The following is a 23,290-nucleotide window of genomic DNA, read 5'->3' as shown; positions in this document are numbered from 1 at the left end:
TCGCAATTCTCAGACTCCTGCTTCCAATTTTTTTGTGTGGAGTTTGTCTGTTGTCGATAAGTGCCCTGACATTTGACAGGTGACCAGTCCCTTTTTTTTGTCTCGATCAGGGAAACTGAAATGCTGCGGGAGGGGGCCACACATTTTTTATATCAGTGCTACCGGGGGCCACATTGGATCAAGCAGATCAGATGTAGGACAAAAATGCCATTCGGATGTTCATTTTGTACATTCCACAAAAATCAACTCATACAAAATTGGGGTACTTTGATTGAAATGTATATCATTCCAAGTTTGCAACTGATGTTGTAGTATCGGACGGATCATCTGTTGTAAGCACAACTAAATGATTGTCCAGGACGTACCGTTCCTGCGTCTGTCCTAAAATCGGGCTCATCTCCAGCTCCTATACGTGACCTCAATGGGGACCGTCATCAAATGCCTGGATGTATATTTACGTGAATTGAGGAATAGGGTATTTGTCAGTCTGTCTTTGTGGGCTGTTTTTTTTATTTTTATTTTATTTTTTTAATTGCGACATCCCACGACAGGCCCGGTTGGTCGGCTTACAAGAGCAACATTCCTGCTCAGGAGGCCAGGCTCGCGACCGGCGGGGGCCTCTCCGCACTATTCCTGCGCTTGCCCGTTTAAGCACATTTGTGGGAGGCCCCAAAGTGCGCGACGGATCCAGTGACACGCCATGGGGCCTCCCACGCTCGCAGTCCGCTCCGCGCGCTCCGGTTCCGGCTGGGAGGGAAAATCTTCATCCGGGTTTTGCGAGAGGTTTGTTCCCTGCCTGGAAAGTAGGTCACTGTTTGCTTTGTATTATTCAGCAAGTCGACCAACACTTCCAGCGAGCTGCCAGCCCGCCGCGCCCCACACACGCACACACACTAGACACCAAATGAATGCCAGGTCCAGGAGGACAAGATGGAACTGTCATGCACGCTAGACACATCACACGCACACACAACACAAAGGCAACTCGCAACAAGTACTCGCAACAGCATGCACACAAGCACAATATACGAGTATACACAACACGCACACAATACACACATTATACAGGCTACACACAGATAGACTATAGACTTGCACACGACGCAAACATGCACACAACTCACATGCACACAAACTACAAAAACACTACACATTCTACGCATACCACAAAACACTGCATGCACAAAGTATGCTAACAAACAACATACACGCTACACGTTTTCTGAGTACACACAAGACTACTACGACACTGGTCGGGGTTCATATATGAAATCCGGGTTTAAAATTGGGCTCTCAAGTCTCAGTTAGGGTTTTGAATTTAGGGTTAGTGTTTTAAAGTAAGGGTTCAAGTCTCAATTATATGATGACGGTTGTAAGACAGAGTTTGGGTTTCAAAGTTAAGATTTTAAGCCTGGCTTATGTTTTGAACAAGGTTCACGTTTAGAAATTATGTTTTCATTCTACAATTTGAATTTTTAGAAGTAAGGTTTCAAGCTACAGTTGATGTGATGTCAGGTTTTGTCATCACAATATTTGGGGCCTTGTTCTTTCTCTGTCTGCGTTTTTAATTTCTCGGGTTATTTGTCCGTCTGATCTTCCTCTTTGCGTGTTTTCTCTTTGTCTTCTGTCCTTCTCTTTTTGTTTTTGTCGCTCAGTTTGGAGCCAGTCTGGAATCCTACCTGGAATGTGAGCCTGTTACGTAACCAGCAGGATACTGTACTGGCTTTTTTTGGAGCTACCTCCGTCTCGCTGTACGCACAAAGAGAAGCTCATCAATGGTTAACAAAAAAAAAAAGAAAGGCCAACTGGATCAAATATGGATCAAATACACCAAAAACAACAGCAAGAAAAAAAAACAATCGGATAACATTTTTTAACCTTTTATCCTCATTATCATCATCAGATGAAGATTAAGTCTTGGGCCAGTCGGTCACTATGACAACAGCACGTCTGTCACTTTGAGTGGTGGCCATCCGCCGACAAATTCTTCCTGTGTTTTGCTGATAACGTGTTAGCGGTGTGCTCGCTAACCTTTGCGTTGACCTTTAAAGTGCAAACCACCTTCATTGAAATGCTAATCAACTCAAAGGTTAGCATTCAAGGCAGCGCCACAAACACTTGCGGCTAATGCTAACTACATATTTGTGTCTTTTTATTCATCTCTGGTCTAAAAGATTTCTATTCGAATAGACGCATGGCTAAGAAGACATTGCGCCGTCAACATACTTAGTGGAAATGATACCGAGGCAAAAAGACACAGAAACAAAAAGACACCAGGTGAAAAAGACATTGAGACGAAGACACGTAGCTAAAACGACAGCTAGCCAAGAAAGCTGGTCGTGTCTACGACAGCAGCAGGCGTGTTAGCCATTAGCCAGCATGCTACGCCGGTGTCAGTCACAAGCACAGCGCTAACTAGCGGTGGCTAGTGGCCATGCACGCGGCAGTGCCTTCACGTTTGCTTGTTGGCCACCAACGTTTGGCGAGCATCCAAATTAGGGCGCTTTGGCCTTGGCAGAAGTCTCGCCGACAAGGGCATGAATGTTAATGAGACGCTAACATAATGTTGCAGCGCGTCTTTTTGTCATGAGGAGCTTCTGGCCAACCAGGGAGCAGAATCGAGTACGCGACGCTACGAGCCGATAGCCAAAATGGCGATGGTGGTTAAAACGCCCAGCAGGAATTTTGGGCGTTGTGCTTGCGGAAAAACATGGCATGTCATGCGTGTGGGGCGCAGCCATGTCTGTGTGTGTGTGTGTGTGTGTGTGTGTGTGTGTGTGTGTGTGTGTGTGTAGTGACGATGATTGTGGTGCCATGTGAGCTTTGTCAGCCAAACAATTGTGATTGGCATACTTTCCTGTAAAAGACGGGTCATGTGACCATGTCGTGCTGCACCGCGCTATGATGTCATCATATGATGTCACACTGTAATGTCATGTCACAGTATGATGACATGATTTCTATATTGTGAAAAAAAGTGCTATTGTGAACACCACCATTATGACATCATCAACATGAAAATCATTCAAATCAACACCTTCTGAAGTCCGCACGCAGTAGGCTTGCCAAACAAATCAAGCCAAATCCTTCCGCGCATTGGCTTTGGTTGTCGGTTTGGTTGGGAGAGAAAGCGCGGCGGGTGGGCAGGCAGGCGGGCGGTTGGCCAGCCGGGCTCTCTCCACATGTTTGCAAACGTGTCGCTCCACGCTCACAGCATGTGCGGACGCCGCCCTCCCCGCGCACACGCCGGCTGACAACAGAATCTGTCTCAGCAGACAGACGACAGGAGAGCGGCAACCCGGCCACTCTCACGTTCTTGCTCTGACAGATTGTCGCTCCACAGGGACCGGTCGCCCCCCTGCGACTCTCCCGTGTGCCACCGCACGCGCTACACATAGCCTAGCGCTTACTTCAAATCGTCCGCACATCCATGCTAATTTCCCTTAGCCCGTCTATGGTGTTTTGCATGATGTGTTAGCATCACGCTATCATACCCCGCTATGGGTTCGCTTCAACATTTTGCTTTTTAAATCTTTTTGTTTCTGGGTTCACAAAATCAACAACCGTGTAAGGTTTTAAACCATGGTTAAGGTTTCAAATTATGGTTTCAAGTTAGGGTTAGGATTTTCAAAGTAAGGTTTCAAGCGAGGTTTAGGTTTTTCAAAGTAGGGTTTCAAGCTAGTGTTAGGCTTTCAAATGAATGTTTGAAGTTGGGTCAGGCGTTGAGAGTAGAGTTCGAAAAAGGGGTGACTTAATTGGATTGGCTGGCTGCCATGATGTCAGCAGAAAGCCAACTGTTTTGACAAACAGGAAGTGCACAAATTTGTCAGTGGGTGACCTCTCATCGCATCATCGCTGGATGTTTCTCTTGCAAGTTTCCAATCCCAACAACAATTTGGCGGCGCGAAGCCTCGAGGGCGCTCCTTTGATGAAGATGCGATCTCCGGGAGCTGATCACAAGGTCCGGGCTGAATGGAGTCTCCTGTTGTGGCTTCGCCACTCGGGACTGGTCGCGGGAGGCCAAATGAGTGGCTGCAATTGTAGCGCGTTACGTAACGGCGCCACTTGGAAGGACTTTTCGGCCCAAAAATGACTCAGGACGGATTATTGTGAAGGAGATGAATGCCCAACGTCCCTGGAGGCCTCAACACCAACAGCAGGAAGTGACAATGAGCCGAAGTTTGCATCAAGTTAGCGTGAGGAGAACCACGTCAATTAGCACAATTTGAAATCTTGATTTCAGACAATGTTGAAAAAAAACATTACTCGTAAGACAAAGCTGTTCCACTTGTGTGCACTAGTTCTCGCGCCCTGAATGTTCTATCTACTCGTCCTCACCAGTGAAACAATTGAGCACTCTAGTAGAACGATTAGCAACAACATGCTATATGAACATCTAGCACCTTACTAGCAGTACTATTCGCGTGCAGACGTCAGCGTATGCAGTTTTGCCTTGGTAGTAACATGTACTGTAGTTGTCCTGCTAGTATGCCAAAGTTGTTCTACTAGTGTGCATACAGTACATGTCGCACAGAACAGTATGTACTGTATATACAATACAATGTCCAACAAACACACACACACCGAGCATCAGCGTTGTGATTGGACCCCAATGAAAGGGTCTGCTATGACTCAGCAGCTTTGACACGCACCATTGTGAGCCTTTACCTCGAGCACCTGTAAGTGGGTCGCACGCACGCACATCATGTGCATTGTCATAACTTTAACATCATCATCATCATCATCATCGCTATCATCAGAAAGTTGAAGTCTGCAGAAAAAATGCAAATGTATGCATGTTTTCTCGCTTAACAACCCGCCCCCCCCGCCCACTGCCAATCGATGATTTGAGTCAGTGCAGCTGGAAAAGGTGGCAACGCAAACAAGTGTCTTACCTGTCAATCAAAATGTAAAAATGTGCCTTCCCATGGAAACGCACTTCTTCCGTATCATACTAGTGCAATCAATTGTCCATGTACTAGGATATTCTTTGTCCTCACTATACTAAGACCACTCAGCGAGAGAACGAGCAGGGTGATGTTTTGCCACTACTAGAATGTAGAATAGCTACATTACTAGTGAAGAAAAAGTGTGCATTAGTAAACCTGCACGCAACCTGCGCTACTAGCGATGGCCTAGATATGATGAACAAATACACTGTGTGACATACTTGTTTGAACTAGTGTGCCCTCATCATTCTACTAGTGCGCAGAAATGCCATGCAGTAGTGGAAAATGTTACTAGTGAGAGAGTCAACTAGAGCAGTGCATTGTTTTACTAGTGAGGACAAGGCTTATACTAGTACATAGACAATACAGCGCACTAGTAAAATGACTTTTACTTGGGATGTTTTTTTCCCCCACTACTGTATGACATTTCAGCGCACTAGTAGCAAATTTGCTCTGCACTAGTAGAACAATTATATGTTACAAGTGACGCAAAACTGTGCACTAGTTGACAACTGTGTGCTTCCTGTACAACTAGTGACATTATTTATTATGACAATCCTAGATAACACATAGTTGTTATTGTTAACGTTTGGCAGTAGACACCTAGGACAGGTGCAGGCGAGTGCGCAGCTTTGACTCACTAGTGACATAGTCGTTCTACGAGTGCGCAGAAATGTAATACAGTGGAATTTAGTAATTGTGGAGAAAATGTCACCAGTGAGACTGTCGAACTATAGTGCGCTCTAGCCGCTTTAGTCATGCGCTTAATCGTTTTACTAGTGAGGGAGAGTGTACTAGTACATGGTCACTTGACAACTGGCACAGCGTGATTAACGTGTTTTGGGCAACAGTGAGGGCAAAAATGTGGAAAGGACAAGTTCACCAGACGACACTATTCTGTATGTCATCAAATGAGTTCAATATGCGCTTGGAACTCAAACAGAAGTGCAAACATTTTGGAAGAAAGTTGCTTGACTCTGACCTAGAGGGTGACACGGGAGTGGATTTTCACTCCTGTCCCAGTCCCACAGAAAAAAAAAATCCCATCCCGTCCCGCTCCTGGTGAAAACGACTCCTACAGATGTGTTTTACTAGGTGGCTGGAACAAGTTTTCCTCCAACCAACCAATCAGGCGCTGGAAAATTGCCAACATGAGCCAGCGCTCTCGTCCTGTCAGGAAGAATTTGAAATGTAAATTGTTAAAGAAATTCTGCTGTTGTTAAAATAGGCTGACAATTTAAAAAAAAAATTAATCCAACATCCACAGCAGCCCCCAAAAAATCCACACCAGCCAATAGAAGTAAGCGAATGTAGCGTAGGTCAGTGCTTCTGATAGTGTTTGGGCCTTACTGCCCACTTCAATTTCAAAACGTCTCCTCCCTTTCATGTCCGGGGCTCCGCAGTTCACCACAAACAAATGGTGATAAACGCAGAAAATGATCAGCTATATACGTGTGTGTGTGTAAATGGATTCGTTTTACATTTCCGATTGGGCCTGTAAGTGACTTTTATGTTTTCCCACGTCCTCCGAAGGCGTCGCCTCACTGGTCCCGCCCTCTGACGTCAACAGTTTCTGCACATGGACGCCTTGTGCAGGTCTGAGCCAGGAGGGCGGGGGAGGACAGGAGAGCAGCCTAGCCTAGCTTAACCAAGTTTAGCTTCCTCATTCCCTCCCACCCTCCTTCCTTCCTTGCTTGCCTCCTCCCTCCCTCGCTCCCTCTGTCAGTCTGTCAAAGCCGAGCTTCCTCCGCCCTCCGCCTCCAGTTCGCCGCCCGCCTGCCAGCCTACCCGCCTGCCGGCCGTCGGAGCTCCTTTCCACCGTCCGCGAGTCCTCCCCGGGCCGCCCCAGCAGCGGGATTTCGACGCCCTGTGGAAAAAAATGGCCAGCAGACCTCTGCCCATGAACGCAACTTTCCTGCCGCCGACGCACGGCGTGCTCAAGTCGCTGCTGGAGAACCCGCTCAAGCTGCCCTTCCACCACGACGAAGGTACGTTTGACATGTCGCTTTCCAGCCTCGATAGGGGGAACGGAAATCAAGTCCGAATGCGATGCAGTGGGTGCAGAGACGAAACGTGCAAAAACAAGACGTTGGCCGCTGACTCGGCCGTCAAAAGACGAGCCGATTTGTGCCGAATGGTTTGACGAAAAGGAGATTTCAATGAGCGTCGTTTTTCGTCGCAGGTGCCTTGCTACCTCTTTTGGGGAAATCGCGTTTCGAATCTTTAAAGCCTCCGTCTTAATGGCGATTACGTGGTTTCCCCGTGTCACCCATAGGGGGCGCCTCACACTCTAATCATCAAGGGGAAAACAAACTAAGGTTAAAATCTTCAGTATTAATCGAAAAACGTTCCTACAATGAAACTTAAAGATTAGAAAATGAAATAGTTTAATTTTGCTCACACATTTTGTCTGAATGACGCTGTGAAGGTCAGCTCGTTTTTTTTTTTCATGGCATCTGTTTGAGCTCTGATTATAATCTTGTGTCATTTGTTCAAGTGATTGTGTGAGTGTCATAAAGATAGCTGAATAGTAGTCATTGTAGAAAATAGACAAGGAGCTGCTGCCAACTTGTGCAGTCTTTGCCACACAGTTCAAATCTGAAAGATTCCCTGCAAAAATCAGATTGGAAAGTATTTTTTCAGAAAATCAAAAGACAACGGCATGATTGAAAACAGCTTTTATGCTCATAGCATTTTGGCAGCATGAACTTGCATCAACTTCATTTTCAACTAAATGGGAATACGGCCCTTTTGTCAAAATATGTACAGCATGTAAGCACGATCATTTCTCGGCAACGTTCTGCATGAATGTCGTCTTGTTTCTCATTTTCACTTGGGGGTAAAAGTGTCACCAGACTAGAGGGACTGGGAAAAGTGTGAAATATCAACATTGACTCTTCTTTTGTTCACTAGCTCCTCTTGTGTTCACTGCCATGTTGTTAGCGTGAGCGCTGCATATTAGCCGGGATGTGCTTCATTTGTAAAAGCCACAAAAAAAAAAAGGATTTTTAAAAACGCGATAAATAAATCGAATGAATCCATTAATTGATAAAACGCACTATTTGTTGCATGCCGTTCTCATGCGGTGTGAACTGCTCATACATGTTGAAGATAACGTGGGTGATAATGTCCACTTGCTCTGTGACCCACTTTGGAGGCCTCACATGACTTTTTTTTTTTTTTTTTTTTTTCCTTGAACCTCATTCTACAGAGTGACGCTTTCATCCTTTGTTGGTTAAGGCAAAGGTGAGGTGTGCAGCCAGCTGTTATTGTCATGCTCATTGGATAGCAGTCAAGCCTCGATATATCGCACTTCATCCCCCTCGTTATATTGAGGATTTTCAAGTGATTAAAAAAAAATTTTGGTGGGGGGGGGGGGGGTGTTCTCCCTGTATACAGACAAGTCCCAATTTCGAGTGGCACACCTTCAGTCTATTACCACCTTGTGCGACAACATGCCGGGCAGCACTGAGCAGTTTGATTTTTAGATACAAAATGTTGAATTCTTTGGTTTGAAGAACAACTTGAAGCAAGCACGCTTTGCTTCCTACTTGGAGAGCGTGTTTTCATTTCCTCCAGTTTGAAGCAGCTGTAGAAGTGGTGAAAGTATTTTAAAAATGTCTTTTTATGGTCTCATCGCAAAGAGAATTCGGGAACATTCGGGAATGGATCATTTCACTCTGATGACACCGTTAAGGATTTTTATTTGTCCGAAAGCAACAATGAATTTGGTTTCCTGAAAGAGCCACACAGACACTTGTTGGAACTTCCGTGATGATCCTAATAATAAACCTGTCGAACCCGTCGGCGCCGTTCCGTTCTCCCGCTCATAATGGACTAAATGAAATTGGCAGCCGACTTTGGAAAATTCCAGATTTCTGCCACATGCGCGCACGCCTCCCATAAGATAATGAACTTGGAATGCAGTACACAATTAGTGCTTCTATGTAGAAAGCCTGAGAAAAAAAAAAAAAAACGTCAGTGTGGTCTGCCCAAATGAAGGGCTTCATTATACTTTAAAAATAACGCGTAATCCTCTGCTGTCCAAAGGTCCTACAAGCCACACAGTAAACAACATTGTTCTGTTTTCCTTGCAAAAGCTATTCTGCAATCGCATTACAAATGTTGGCTTTTGTATAGATCGACAGGTACTTAATTCCTCCTGTGAGGGCAAATGAAATTGTCACAGCAGCAACATTCATGCGTACACCCTCCGGTTAATAATATCGCAACAAAGCAAAACCTAATAGAAAGAGCAGCATTGATGAGGAATCCCAGGAAATGTGAATCTAATCTTAAGAAGTACAAATAAAGAGAAGATTAAGATGCTGCTACGTGGTCAGTAATGAAAGTCTCATTATGTGGCAGTAATATTTGTACCGTGAGTGCAAAGTGGGACTGCGTGGTAAATATTATCGCAAAATGTCTTCAAATATTGGAGCCCATGTCTGGTGTCAAGGGCTAATTTGTTCAAACTTTCCAGGGGGCGCTACTGAGTGCCTTTGCCCAAAGTGTCTGCTTCAAAATGGTGGACTTCCTGTTCCATTTGCGGCATGGGATCTCACATGTACTTGAGTTATACCAAACTTATACTTTGACGTACTTGGATGGAGCATAAGGTGCCAAATCTTATCGACGTGACGAGCCGAGACTCTGCGCCTAACCTTTCCTGCGACACAAAAGCTACGCGGATCTCAAATCCGACGCAACGCCGCCACCCGCTGGCGTCTGTTTGTCATTACGGTACACGGTTGACGTCCACAGACGCCAAATTTGTCGGTGGCGGTAACCGATCGGCTTGGGGTCCCGAGTGTGGCATAGCGCCAAACGCTAACTCCGGTCTACTGTCCCGCAGGTTTCGGCAAGGACAAGGATAAAGAGAAGAAGCTCGAGGATGAGAGCGGCACGGCCAACCCGCCACAGTCGGCCTTCCTGGGGCCGACGCTTTGGGACAAGACGCTGCCCTACGACGGCGACAACTTCCAGCTGGAGTATATGGACCTGGAGGAGTTCCTGTCCGAGAACGGCATTCCCGCCAACACGGCGCAGGGCGACCACCACCATCAGCAGCAGCAGCAGCAGCAGGTGGCCCCGCCCCCCCAGGCCTCGCAGCCCCCGGCGGCCCCCTCGGTGGTGGACCTGAGCAGCCACGCCGCCACGCCGGCGCATGGCGGCGTGCCGCCGCAGCAGCAGCAGCAAACGTGTTTGCGCGGTCCCAACGCCGCAGGTAACAATCACGCCAACAACACGCATGTGGACTTCCTGCTTAGCTGTGCTGTCCTGCTTGCTGACACGCTTGATGGAAACGGGATATATTGACGTCCGCACACTGCGAATACTGACAGCGCACATTCCCGTCGCCTCGACAAGCTAACAAGTAAAAAAAAAACAAACAAAAAAAACAGCAAACCAACCGCCCTTTAGTGTGTGTATGAGTGAGCCTATGTGTGAGAGCGTTTGCATGAGTTGAACATATGAGTGCGAGTTGACTGTGAATGTGTTTGATACTCAGTGCGTGAATTTAAAATGGAGGATAAACGGATGCTTTATTCATCCCACGTGTCTGTTCAACATGTGTGTGAGAGTGAGGGAGACAGAGAGAGAATGTGCCTTATGTGTGAGTGCGTTTTTTTGAGATTCAGAGTGGCCAATGTGCTTGGCTCGCTAGTGGAAAGCAGCAGGCGACCATGTATGACGTTGCTGGTCACGTGCTGTTGGCCCCTTGACGGATCGATGAAGGCGATTATTGAGTTTGTGACGCAGCGTAAAATGCAGAGCGCACTCGCGCGCCTGCTCGCCACAAAAAAAAAAAAACCCAAAACAAAAAAAAAAAAGCATGTGCGCTCCAACTTGCATTTACACACGCACACCGAATGACATCATTTAATTGAGAGGAAGAATCTGAGTCATTTCTGGTGTTGCCACGGCAACTGAGACATTTAAGTTACATAAAGCGCTCGTTTCCCCTCCAGAATTCTCCAAAACGTTCATTTCTATTTTTCTGCGAAAGCGACCCATCAAAATCATCCCGCGTTGACCCCAAAAAGGTCTTTTTGTCGTTTTTCATGGCAGCAAGCGCAACAACTTGAGCAAAGCGTGCCACCAAAACGCAGCGCCTTGTGGGTCGAGCTGGTTGCTCGGCAACCGGAACACAAACACCACCGTTAGAAAAATGAAGGGATACAATTGAAATGAGTCATTTGTTGTGTTTGAAGACTTGAAAGGGAAAGTCCGGTCAAAAGCTTTCTTGTCAAGAACACGCGAGGTTGGAAGTGGCCCGGCCAGTCTCGGATTCATTTTGCCTTCGTGGAATCCGGAAGCATGTTTGGAGCCATCTCAGGGGGCGGCCATTTTGTCACTTGCTGGCGACTGAAAATGACCTCACAGTTTGCTCAGGTAACGACCGATCACGGCTCACCTGTTTTCTGAGTTTGGCCAAGTGACGTTCGCAAGCTGAGCCGTGATTGGTCGTTACCTGAGCAACTGTGACCTGGTTTTCAGTCCGCAGCGAGCGACAAAATGGCCGCCCCCTGAGACGGCTGCGTTTTGCCGCTTCCTTCCCATTCCACAAAGGCGAGATTAATCAAAGTACTGTGTTTTGACAAGTGGGGCCACACACACAACATATTTGTGTCAAGACCAGTCTTGATCATTGACTTTGAGTTTAAATGTGAGAGGACCAGATGACTTGTTGTGAAAAGTAGCGACCGGTCCAGGTGTTATGCCAACTCTCGGCCAAACTTGTCGGCAGATGGGACAGCGTGCAGGTGCGATACAGGAAGTGCTCGGAACAGCGTGTTGTTTTCACACCGGGTGTCGAGTAACGCCAGGTGTTTGTGTGCGTGTGTGTGTGTGTGTGTGCGCGCCACACAGCCTCCCTGGTGCGTGCGTGTCCATGTGACACACACATGCAGGCAGCATGTGCGGCTGGCCGTGGCCCCGCCTCGTCCTCTCACGCACTCTCATTTCTTTCAGTCGCTCTCATGTGATACCCCCCCCCCTCTCTCCTCGCTCACCCAGCACAGCTTGTCCTGGCTCACATGGACTCGTGCGTGCGTGTGTCACGTGCACACTCTTGTTCCTGCTTGGTCGGCAGGCTTCACAACAACAACAACAACAACATGGAGTGTTTAGCATACTAGTGTGTGTGTGGACAATCATATGTCAATCATATATATATACATACAATGTATGTATATATACAATGTGTGTGTATATATATATATATATATATATATATATATATATATATATATATAAAAAATATTTTTTATTTATATACTTATTTATTTATATGAATTCATATATATTTATTTATATATATATGTATATTTATATATGTATATTTATATACATATGTATATTTATATATGTATATTTATATATATGTATATGTGTATGTATGTATATATATATATATATATATATATGTGTATGTATTTGTTTTGAAACGAAACATTTAAATTTGTTGGTTGTTGTTGTCATGAATTAGGACATAGAAAAGCTTGATCACTCTCAGGCTAAACTGCGATTAGCTCAGCCCACGCACTTTGACCCCTGCACGTCGGTCAGCGCCCTGCGTTGGGGGGGGGTCATAGTCCGGCTTGCGCGTACACGCAAGCTTATTAGCCACGTCTTGCTTGCTAGCTCAGCTGTGATTTGAAGGTAAAAATTCATCTGCTACGTTCACCTACTTCCTGTTTGATCATCGCTATCTGGCCAATCACACGCTTTTAACATGTTCGCCTCGCTGCTAATGGGCACGACGGAGGTGACTTGATTGGTGGAATCTGTTTTTAAGCGTCTCCAAGAAGCTTTTTCAATACACACACGGTACACACGTGTTGCCCAATCGTAGGCATGCATACGATACGCACACCCGCAGTCACTGACGGTCAAAAGTAATGCCGCGCGCGTGTTTTTGTCCCGTAGCGTCGCGTGACACGCCCAGCCCCATCGACCCCGAGTCCATCCAGGTGGCGCTGAGCTACGAGCCCGACCCGGCCGACCTGGCGCTGTCCAGCGTGCCGGGCGGGGCCGTCTTCGACCCGCGCAAGCACAAGTTCTCACCCGAGGAGCTCAAGCCGCAGCCCATGATCAAGAAGGCCCGCAAGGTCTTCATACCCGAAGACCTCAAGGTCAGCGACACGCTCGCAAAGCACCACATGGACGCTCGCACGCTCAAGCGCTGTCAATACTTCACCACTTCACTTTTTCCACGCTGTATATCTTACAGTCCTATTCCAAAATTCTATTTAAAAAAAAAAAAAAGGCTCAAAATTCTACACACAACACCTGATAATGTCAATGTGCTAAATATTTATTATTATTATTTTTTTTGTTAATTTATTAAAACAAGAAAATGTTATTTGACCCAAAAGTGAAATACTGTGAGTACTTCTGGATGCACTTCACCTTTTTATATTTTATGTCACGCCCTTATTTCTAAATGGAATAAATATTTATTTTTCACTGAAAAATTCTACCCATAATAACATGTTCAAATTTTGAGCAAATTTATTAAATATCAGGGAAAAAAATACTTTGAGATTTCATCTGATTGAACTTTGTGAATATTTAGTGTGGATCCATTTTATGTTCCAGTCTTATCCCTAAATAGAATCAAATACATTTAAATTTTTTTTTTTTTTTTTTTTTACTCACAATGCTCCATGATTACATGAAAAATGGTTGTGAATTAAAAGTAAATGTATAAAATCAAAAACAAAACAGAAGCACTATTATTACTTATTACTTAGTGTGCATCCATTTTGTAATATTAAAGCCTCATTCCAAAACAGAATTTTATTTCCCAAAAATGTTTTTACACACATTCCCTCATGCTAACAACTTGAACATTTTTTTTTTGTGCTTTTTTGACTCATTTATTAAAAATAAAAATCGCATATAATGCAAAAGGGAAGTACTTTAACATGCACCTGTAAAGTATTCCCTTTCCCCACACTTTATGTTCATTTTGCCGTTGCACATTTTTGCAGGACGACAAGTACTGGGCGCGGCGCAGAAAGAACAACGTGGCGGCCAAGCGGTCGCGGGACGCGCGGCGGCTGAAGGAGAACCAGATCGCCATCCGGGCGGGTTTTCTGGAGAAGGAGAACGCCGCCCTGCGCCTGGAGGTGGCCGACCTGCGCAAGGAGCTCGGCCGCTGCAAGAATGTCGTGGCCAAGTACCAGGCCAGGCATGGGCCGCTGTGAGCCCGCAAACCCCGCCCACCCAACGCACACCGCCCCTTTAAGGACTATGTCGTCATCACCCTACGCCCCCTCACACACAATCAAGCCCCTTTCACGTTGCCTGTGGAGGGTGCAGTCAGTGTCCGGATTTGAAAAGTCCTCGTGCAGGTGCTGTCAGGGTTGCAAAAAAAAAAAAGGAACAACGGGTACATTTTGGGCGAATTTTCTGGCAAATTCCTTGTACATTTCTGGAAAATTTATGAGGAAAAATTTTGGGAAATTTTCAGATAAATGTCTGGAAAATGTACGGTAAATTTCTGGAATTTTGCCTGTACATTTCCTAGACCCCAGCAACAACTCGTAACACAAAAATGTGTAAATTGGGGCACACAATGAGAGTCACCCTTCAATTTTGAGAATTAATTCCCCCCCCCACCCCCATTAATTGACATTCATTCTCAAGAAAAGTTTCCAGCTTTGAAAATTCCTGGAGAGCTGCAGCATTTATTACGATGAATTGTGGCGTTGACACCATTCTTGTAAAACAAGTCGAAGCCCTTTGTTGTTAGCCTCGCGTCCAGCATTAGCATTCGTAGTTAGCACAAAGCAGAAATGTCGTCTCTGCTTTTGTTTTGACCGTCGGCAACGGTTTGAAAGCGCGCTACTGACACCTCCCGGAAAACAAAAGTTGACAATCTCACGAACTTTGTATTTGGTGACTTTTCACACATACGAGCAACAAGTCAAACAAAATAGGGTGAAAGGGGCTTGATATTTGACCCCTTTTTCTACGCGCCTCCCCCCGCAGCGTAAAAGCCATCACGATGAGGACGTGTCCCACTGACGACTTTTTTTACCTTCTTCTACTACTACCTTTTGATGTTTTTAACCGCCTGCTGGTCTCCATTTGGATTGGCCAACAACGTCCCCCTTCCTCTTCGTCTTCATCGCGCTGTGCACAAAAAAATACAAAGCGGCGTTCGCAATCTTTCTCCGATTTTTTTTTTTCTGCCCTCATTTCAATTGGCGCTTGTTTTTTCCAGCATGATTTCATCCTTTTCTCCACTTTCTTTGATTTCTTCTTTTTTTTTTGGCAATGCTGTTAATTATTTTTCCGCTTGTGTTGAACGTAGCATGTACCCCCGAGCCCTGACCTTTTGGCCCCACGTGGTAGAGCCCCCCCCCAACCGTCCCCTTAGTGTCTGAGTAGCCGGCGCCGCCGCCCGTCTGGCCAACAAGATGGTGGCACGAATGTAAAAGGAGGAAAGTGTTTATTTTTTTTCAGGGGGTTGGCGGACGTGTTTGTGGCAGACCAAACCAATCGCTTACAGAGATGATATATTGGTTACAAGAGATGTTTATATATAAAACCTATAAATCTATACGTTGTTGTTTTGTACAGTATTTTTCCTATTACATTTACTGAATATGTATTTTAAAGGCACAACAGATCCAGAATATTAAAGATTACAATACAAACCACACACTGTATGGATTGTTTTTCTATGGCGCCCTCTGGTGCCTTTGCTATGCTATTGCAACTGTAGGCTCAAACGTTCATCAAAACCGTTGTCATTTTGCCAGACTCAAGTTCAACTGAAAAGCTTTATTTCAAATGGACAGTGCGGGCATTCATTTGAGGATTTGTGTAATAATTATTGCGTCTGAAAATACTTGAATCTGCAGTTCTTACGTCTGAAAAATATTTTAATGCTGTGCAAATGGCATTTTTGGGGAATGTATTATCGTGTCACTTTATACAATTTAAAAACATTGATGACTTGCAATTTTTTTTTGTTGGTGTTGCATCATGACCGATTGCCATGGTGACAAAACTAGCCACTGTGATGTCACCAAAGGCAACGGGAGTCGTCTCATTTTTTTTCTTCTGTTTTTGTGCTAGGGTTGCTCCTTGCTGTCCTCGCCCATGGAACATCATCCACGTCATCGCCATGGAGACACGGCACAGCGTTTCCACGACAACAGCTGGGAGGACTCATTTTCTGCCAGGCAACTAGATAGCGAAGCTTTTACGGAGGCAAAGAAATATTGGTGTGCTTTCAGCTCGAATTAACGTATTTGTCAACCACCAAAACAAAGTAGAAGAAATAGAAGTGGTAGTAGTAGCCATGGTAGCCAAGTTTAATGTTTTTTTTTTTCAATGACCAAAAAGAGGACATTTCAAAAGAGGACAATTGACAAGTGCAGTCGCCTGCTTGTTGATATGGTTTTTATTGTAAGCAAGAGAAAGAGAAGATAGTAGCACCACAAAGAGAAGACGGCAGCGGGAAGGCCAGGAATGTACAAAAACACACAAACAGGAAATGGCGTCAGCCCAAACAGGAAGTGGCGCCATGGGACAAAAAAAATGACCACTTGTCAAATAATAACACTTCCAGAATGCCAGTAGAGCATTTATGTGTATCCTATATCCTACTAGTGCACTCAATTGTCCATGTACTGGTACACTCTTTGCCCTCAATCAGAAGACAATTTAGCACACTAGTAGCATGACTGTAATACTAGTGACGCTTTTCCCCCTCACTTCTGTTTGACATTTTTACACACTAGTAGGACTGGTAGAGCACACAAGTTCAACAAATACAATGTTACTCGTGAGGCAAAAATTGCACTAGGTGACGTGCAGAGTAAAAGTAAACACTCAGTATTACTGGTATGCTTAAGTTGTTCTACTAGTGTGCAGCAATGTCGTACAAATGTGGAAGAACCATTACTAGTAAGACAAAGTCATTCTACTGGTGGGCTGAATTGTCTCCTGAACTAGTACACACACGGTCAATGGAGAGTACAAGTCGAATGTAGACCAAATGCTCAAATGGGGAGAAATAGAAAAATCTCTTGAAATGCAGAAAAACGCCAGCAGAGGGCGCCACACATTCACAACAACAAAAGAAAAACCTATGTCTCCTTTTCTTGTTGTTGTTTTCCTAGGCAGGCAAAAAGTTAGCACAACATGCTAAATTGGGGAGTTCTCACACTGTGATTGGTCGCTGGGCCCTGGAATGGCCATTTGGAAAACAACAACATGGCTCAGAAATGTCTTTTTTTTTTTGTAACCACCCAAGGTTAGCGTGTCCATCAATGCATGTTTTTCTCAGCATGCAACTGGTCACCAGGCCTGCGTAGTGGCCATTTTGAAATATCCAGACAAACAAACGGCTGCAAAATGTCTCTCCAACCCAACTCCCACATGGGAGTGATGTTTTTCTCAGTGAGTGATTGGTCGCCAGGCCACGGAATGGCCATTTTGAAATATCCAGACAGACAAACAGCGAGGAAATCTCTTCTTCCCGTTGCTCGGTTAGCAGGTTGCGCTAACCGGGCAACGGGAGTTGTCGTCCATCAATGTGTGTTTTTCTTCAGCGTGCGACTGGTCGCCGGGCAGTGGAATGACTGAGTGTGTATAAAAGTCGGCGTCAAAAGCGCCATTTGGTGGTTGTAGGAAAGCGGTAAACAATTGTTTGGGAGGCAGTTGCGCGGTGGGGCACTCAGGTCGCGCGTGCGTAGACGTCGGGCGGCGGCCGGTAGAGGTACCTCCAGATGGCGTAGTAGTGCACGCCGGCCGCCAGCGCCACCAGCACGTGCCAGATGGCGTGCGCAAAGGGAATGACGCCGTCGCTCTTGAAGAAGACTACGCCCACGCAGTAGAGCAGGCCGCCGCACGCCAGCTCCTCCAGGCCCTCCGTCGAGTTCTGGCACAAAACAAATCGTCGTTGTCATCGTCGTCATCATCATCACCGTTACCATTAGCATTGTCGTTGTCGTCACCGACATCAACATCGTCAGTGTCACTGTCGTCATTATCACCGTCATCATTGTTATCGTCATGTTATCATAATCGTCATAATCATATTCATTATCATCGTCGTCAGCTTTGTCATCGTCGTCAGCTTTGTCATTGTCGTCATCACATTATCATCATCATCGACGTCATCGTCGTTAGCTTCGTCATCATCCTTATCATGTTCTGACAGCTGCCACAAGGGGGCAGCAAAGGCTCACCAAAGACTGAATACGCCTTTCAAAAGCAAACCCTGCCTTCAAACCTGAACCCTTTCTGAAAGAAACACCCAAAACGATACCCCGGGCCAGGCTTGAAGCCGTACTGACCATGGAGGTGATAACAAAGGCCGGGAGGAAGCCCATGGTCAGGTATGAAGCCAGCTCCAGCAGCTTGTACCTGCCGGAAAAGCAAAGCAAAAGGAGGACAGGGTCAGGCGCCAGTGGTTGCCCCGCGACGTTTGCAAACGGAGCGTCCGGCCGCCTGACTTTTCGTGGAAGTTGAAGACGTAGAAGGTCCCGCCGGCCGCCATCAGCCACACCAGCCAGCGCATGTGACACGCCACCGGGCCCAGCTCACGCAGGTTCAACCTGGCAAGAGTGCGAGTCAACGTCAGCATGGGAGGGGCACGGGGAGGGGCTACAAGCGCGTACGTGCGTGCGTGTGCTGACCAGGGCGCATAGGAGGCGGCGATGAAGACGTAGATGACGACCCGGTCGCACATGTGGAAGCAGTGTTCCACCTCCCTGAGAAACAAACAAACATTCAAAGCCCAAATCCTGCTTGAAAGCCTACCCTTGCCTACAAACCCTACTTCACCTTTATTGTCATAGCATTGTCCCAACTCACCTCATGTGACTCCTCTTCCAGGTGACCACGTGGAATACAGTGGAGACAAGGAATAGGGCGCTGAGGCCCAGGCCGTAGACCCATGCCGTCAGTCGCTGCCAGTCGTCGGCCGACAGCCAGTGCAGCAGCGCCGTGCCAGCCAGCGCCGGCGCAATCAGGAACTGCAACACGCAGGAGCACACATGGCCGTGTATAGCGCATCAAGTTTTAGGTTTTGAGTTAGTTTGAAAAATGGCATTTTTCGGCGTGTAATGCCGACCAGCCAATAAAGAAACAAGGCACCGGTGTAGAATGTCAGCGGATAGACGGCGACTCACTGCATGTGTGTAGCAGTTAGCGGCATGCTCGTAGCAGGTGGGCTGATAGCGACAGTTAGCCGAAGGCCGTCGGTTCATGAATCTGACATCAAAAAACATTCACACACACACAAAAAAAAAAAAAGTCAGAAAAAACAACAACCAAACCACAGAACCTTTGTCCACTAGCTTAAAGCTATCCTTAAAGGAGGCAAGAGGCCATGAACTGTGACACACATCCCAGTGACGTTGTTGGTACAATGTACGAGTGTACACGCTGCACGTGTGTGCGGGCGTGTGAATTTGTGCATGTGTTGTTGTAAATGGTTGACTTTCTTTCTCAATTCAGGCATGGCTTCTTGACTTTTTTGTGGGTCTACTCATGACAGACACGCCCTACCAAATGTCATGTTGTTGTCTCAAACTAGCTTTGTGGGCATCATTTTCAAAGAATTCAAAGGACGCCATACATAGGCCAAGTTGACCATTGCAAGCATGGCTTCTTGAGACTTTTTGGCTTCTTGGGACTTTTTTTGTGGGTCTACTCATGAGATGTCGTCCATGTTTCAACTGAAATTACTGTAGAACTGACACATAAAACAAAATATTTAACACTGTGTATTTAAACAGCAACCTGTTCAAACAAACCACAAAATGACTAAAATCATCAAGCTTAATGCTAACATAGAATGGTAAAAAATACTATAAGCAGCCCGAAATAAATTAGCATTGGGCTTACTAAAATCCACAATTAATGAGCCCCTCCTAAAAATGTTTATTTCTACCTTTAGGTGCCACACGATGGTGACAAAAAAAAACGATTTTAATCTAAATGAAACTCCTCAATTCATTTCAACACAGCTCGTAGCTATTCAATCGAATGGTATTTCCACAATCACTTCCTGTGGCCTTCCACCTAATAATTCAGTGACGTTCAATGACGTCACTCACGAGTTAACGTTGCCTTGATTTGAATGAAGGCAGACGAGACAAGCTGCTCAACGTTCACTTATCGCTCACTCACCTGTGGAAGCTGGTCACCTTCTTCATGGCAGCGTCTTGTGGTCCTTAGCAGCACAAAAAAGATAAGTTATTTATTTTTTTTAAATGAGGTATGAAGCAATGATGAAGCTGTCCTGTCCACAACACTTTATTAGCATTAGCTCGCCGGCAACACGCGACCTAGCCGCTAACTCTCGTAACAGCTCAAAGGAACCATTTTAGTCTTTTCCTCCATAACATTCTGGATCAAGTGTTTCACTGGTCGCTAAGCTTCTGAGGTAGAAAGATCAATGAGAAGCGGCCAAATGGGAGTGGAAAAAAAAAAAGAAAAAAAAGAAGCCGGCGATGTAGCCAAAGAGGCCGGCCGGACTGCTCGAATGGACCACGCCCGCCCCGTTTTCTGCCACACTGCGCACGCGCAAAGCAAAGCAGTTCCGTGATCGACAGTAGGTTGAGCCAATAAACAGCGATTAAACGAGATTTCGACCAATGACAAACGGATGGACGGATGGATGGATGGATGGATGGATGGATGGATAGACAGATAGATAGATAGATAGATAGATAGATAGAAACGTTTTAAATTGAAATTAAAATAAAAAATGGAATTAATAAAACTATTTTCATACCTACATATACTACTATTAAAAAACAAAATATTTATTTTTGATTTTCAACTGTTTTAACTGCTGTGTATGACCATTTAGGCACCAACATTTTCATGTTCACTGAGGGATTGTGTAATGTCTCAGATTGTATTGTAGTGGCATAATAAAACTATTTTTTAAATTTGCGCCATTATGAATGGCAATTCTGACTTGCAAGTGACATCATTCTCCAGATGGCACTGTAACGGTTATTACGTAAGCGCGTTTGATGAGTGAAGTAAGAGTGTTTATGTAAGCGCAATCCTCTGCTTTTGGCCAATGAAAATCTCTCGCTGGCCAACTCATCCTTCTCAACCGGCAAATAAATAAGTAAAGCTTCAAATGACGCATTAAATGACGCGTAACGTTATTTGGCATACAGGACACGTTTGAAGTTTTTTATAGAGGAAAGTTGGAATTTTGGGTTGCGTGCCTTCAGTGCAGTGCCTCTTTGTGCCACAACAAGTCCAGCAGCGCTGAGTTCTACTGGAAGAGATGCAGTGTAATTAACCGGAAGAAGAAGAACCAAATACATTGGAAAAGTAATACCTGTGAGGATTGTTGTATGCTCTGTTTGTATGTGTTGCTGCTCCATTTGTGTTCAACTTGTAGTTGTTTGAAGGTTTAATAATGAACCTTCCGTTGATGCTGATTTCAGTTAGCCTGTCAATGGCATTTCGCATTGCATGTTAGCATTAAGCTGAACTTTCCTTAGTATATGGTTTGGTTGAATATTTTGGTGTTAAGATATGCAATGTTAAATTTTTTATTTATTTATTTATTTTTCTTTGCAGATGTCTCAATTGAGTGGAGTGCTAGACATTATCTTAAGATCCGTGCAAGGAAGAGAGTCTTCATTTTCTGGTGAGTAATAATAAGTGATTGTAATTGTCATTGTATTGGATCGTCCCCCTTATTTGACGTTTGAGGTTTTTTTTTTTGTTTTGTTTTTTTGATTGAGTGGAAAATCAATTGACGACAGCAACAAGACAAGAGTATTCGTTCTTGTTTTTGGAGCGCTCCCAACTTTAACAAGCACTCTCGGAATTATGTAAGGGCTCCGACCAGACTTAACCAAATGTTGGAGCCTAATCCGTGAACAGCAGCCAATCAGGAAGTAGGCAAGGATTTGGAAAAAAACGCAGCTAAAGACAACAATGACATCCTCAGAGAATGGACAATGACGCTTATGTAAAAACCGGAGTGATTTATGACACCTTCCACACCCACCTCTCAAAATAGTTGCAAATCAGTCAAAGACAATAGGAGTGGAACAATTAATAACCATCATAAATAATATCACGTTCTACCCAGATGCCTTCAAAGTACAGAATAACATAAAAAATGAAGTATCCATCCATCTACCTACCTACCAGATATGCAATTCCCAAATAAAGTAGTACAACCTTAATAAATCCTTAATCAAACTAGTGAATAACAGTATAACACTTGTGCAAGCAATGTAAACGATGCATTTATGACCCTTGAGAGACCCCAACCAATCAGAATCTGAATGAAGTCATCAAACTGGCAAAGATGTCACCTGTAAGCCATAAAAAGCAGGACAACGATAGGCGGTCACAATTCCCAGTTGTTAAAAAGTCAAATAGTATATGATCTCAGATGCAATGAATACATTTGTGACTCATGAGTGATTTATGACTCGTCCACTTCCAAAACCCAAACTAGTAGACTAAAAATGGACATAGGTAAGCCATCAAAGCACAGAGGATAAGGTTTACATCCAAACTGACAGGTGTATGACCCTTGATTCATTTATGACACATGCTCATCCAAAGCCCAAATTACTTTGATTTATGACCATCCAGGACTCCAGTCTGTCCCTAAATGGTGGTATTTTTACATTTTTATATTCAAGCATGTGTGACCAATAAATGTTTATTTTTTTCCAATTTCAGAGTTTATGACCCTTGCGAGAGTTATGACACGCATACTTCCAAAGCCAAAACAGCTTGATTTCTGAGCTTTACGTATCAAAAAGTAGCTGGAAATGAAGACCTAAATGTTGTAAAAGCACAAAGAATAACACATTTCCAAAATGAATTGATATGTGACCCTCTTAGATCAAAATAGTGGAGTAAAATGGACGCCAAAATACGGCAGATAACAAAATAAAGGCCCAACTGATCAAATCGTGACCCTTGAGTGATTTATGACAACCCCTACTTACAAAGTCCAAAACATGTTACTTTATGATACTCCAAGGAGTGGGACCACCTGTACGTACAAGTTCCCATTGTTAAGATTTCAAACGGTTTATTCCCTTTTGTCAGGGGTCAAAGAGCAGCACAGCGCTCAAGGAAAAGGTTACGTCCTTCCCAATTAAGTCAAGTCTATCTTCAGTGGCAAATTTCTCCGAATGTTTTCGCTCACCGTAATCCCGAGGCTGAACGAGTGCGTCAAAACAAGCGTGCGCCTTATCAGTTGTGACATCTGACATGGAAGCAGACTGCCTGCCGGCTTTGGCCCGAGGATCCTTGAGCGGGATTTCACGTGCACGCACGCTTAATGAGGCCGACACATGTCGCTC

At 45.0% G+C, this 23,290-nt stretch overlaps 2 protein-coding genes across 2 annotated transcripts; one reads left to right on the top strand and one right to left on the bottom strand.

The window, feature by feature from the left end:
- Nucleotides 1–6,561: 6,561 nt before the first annotated feature.
- hlfa (HLF transcription factor, PAR bZIP family member a) lies at nucleotides 6,562–15,627 on the top strand. Its single transcript, XM_086055643.1, has 4 exons — nucleotides 6,562–6,937; nucleotides 9,805–10,176; nucleotides 12,882–13,087; nucleotides 13,949–15,627. Exons 1-4 carry the CDS (start codon nucleotides 6,829–6,831, stop codon nucleotides 14,162–14,164), a joined length of 903 nt encoding a protein of 300 aa, XP_085911769.1. The 5' UTR covers nucleotides 6,562–6,828; the 3' UTR covers nucleotides 14,165–15,627.
- A 729-nt stretch (nucleotides 15,628–16,356) lies between these two features.
- On the bottom strand, nucleotides 16,357–23,273 carry mmd (monocyte to macrophage differentiation-associated). Its single transcript, XM_086055644.1, has 8 exons — nucleotides 23,134–23,273; nucleotides 20,115–20,157; nucleotides 19,112–19,193; nucleotides 18,795–18,955; nucleotides 18,617–18,691; nucleotides 18,434–18,535; nucleotides 18,275–18,344; nucleotides 16,357–17,856 (listed from the first exon to the last, which is right to left on the bottom strand). Exons 1-8 carry the CDS (start codon nucleotides 23,198–23,200, stop codon nucleotides 17,653–17,655), a joined length of 804 nt encoding a protein of 267 aa, XP_085911770.1. The 5' UTR covers nucleotides 23,201–23,273; the 3' UTR covers nucleotides 16,357–17,652.
- Between the last annotated feature and the right edge of the window lie 17 nt (nucleotides 23,274–23,290).

This window comes from Filicampus tigris, chromosome 16 (assembly GCF_054856515.1).
Source record: "Filicampus tigris isolate MCC_2025a chromosome 16, RoL_Ftig_1.0, whole genome shotgun sequence".
Classification (NCBI taxonomy): Eukaryota; Metazoa; Chordata; class Actinopteri; order Syngnathiformes; family Syngnathidae; genus Filicampus; species Filicampus tigris.
Note: the sequence above shows the minus strand (reverse complement) of the source record. Positions and strands in the feature narration are given on the sequence as shown.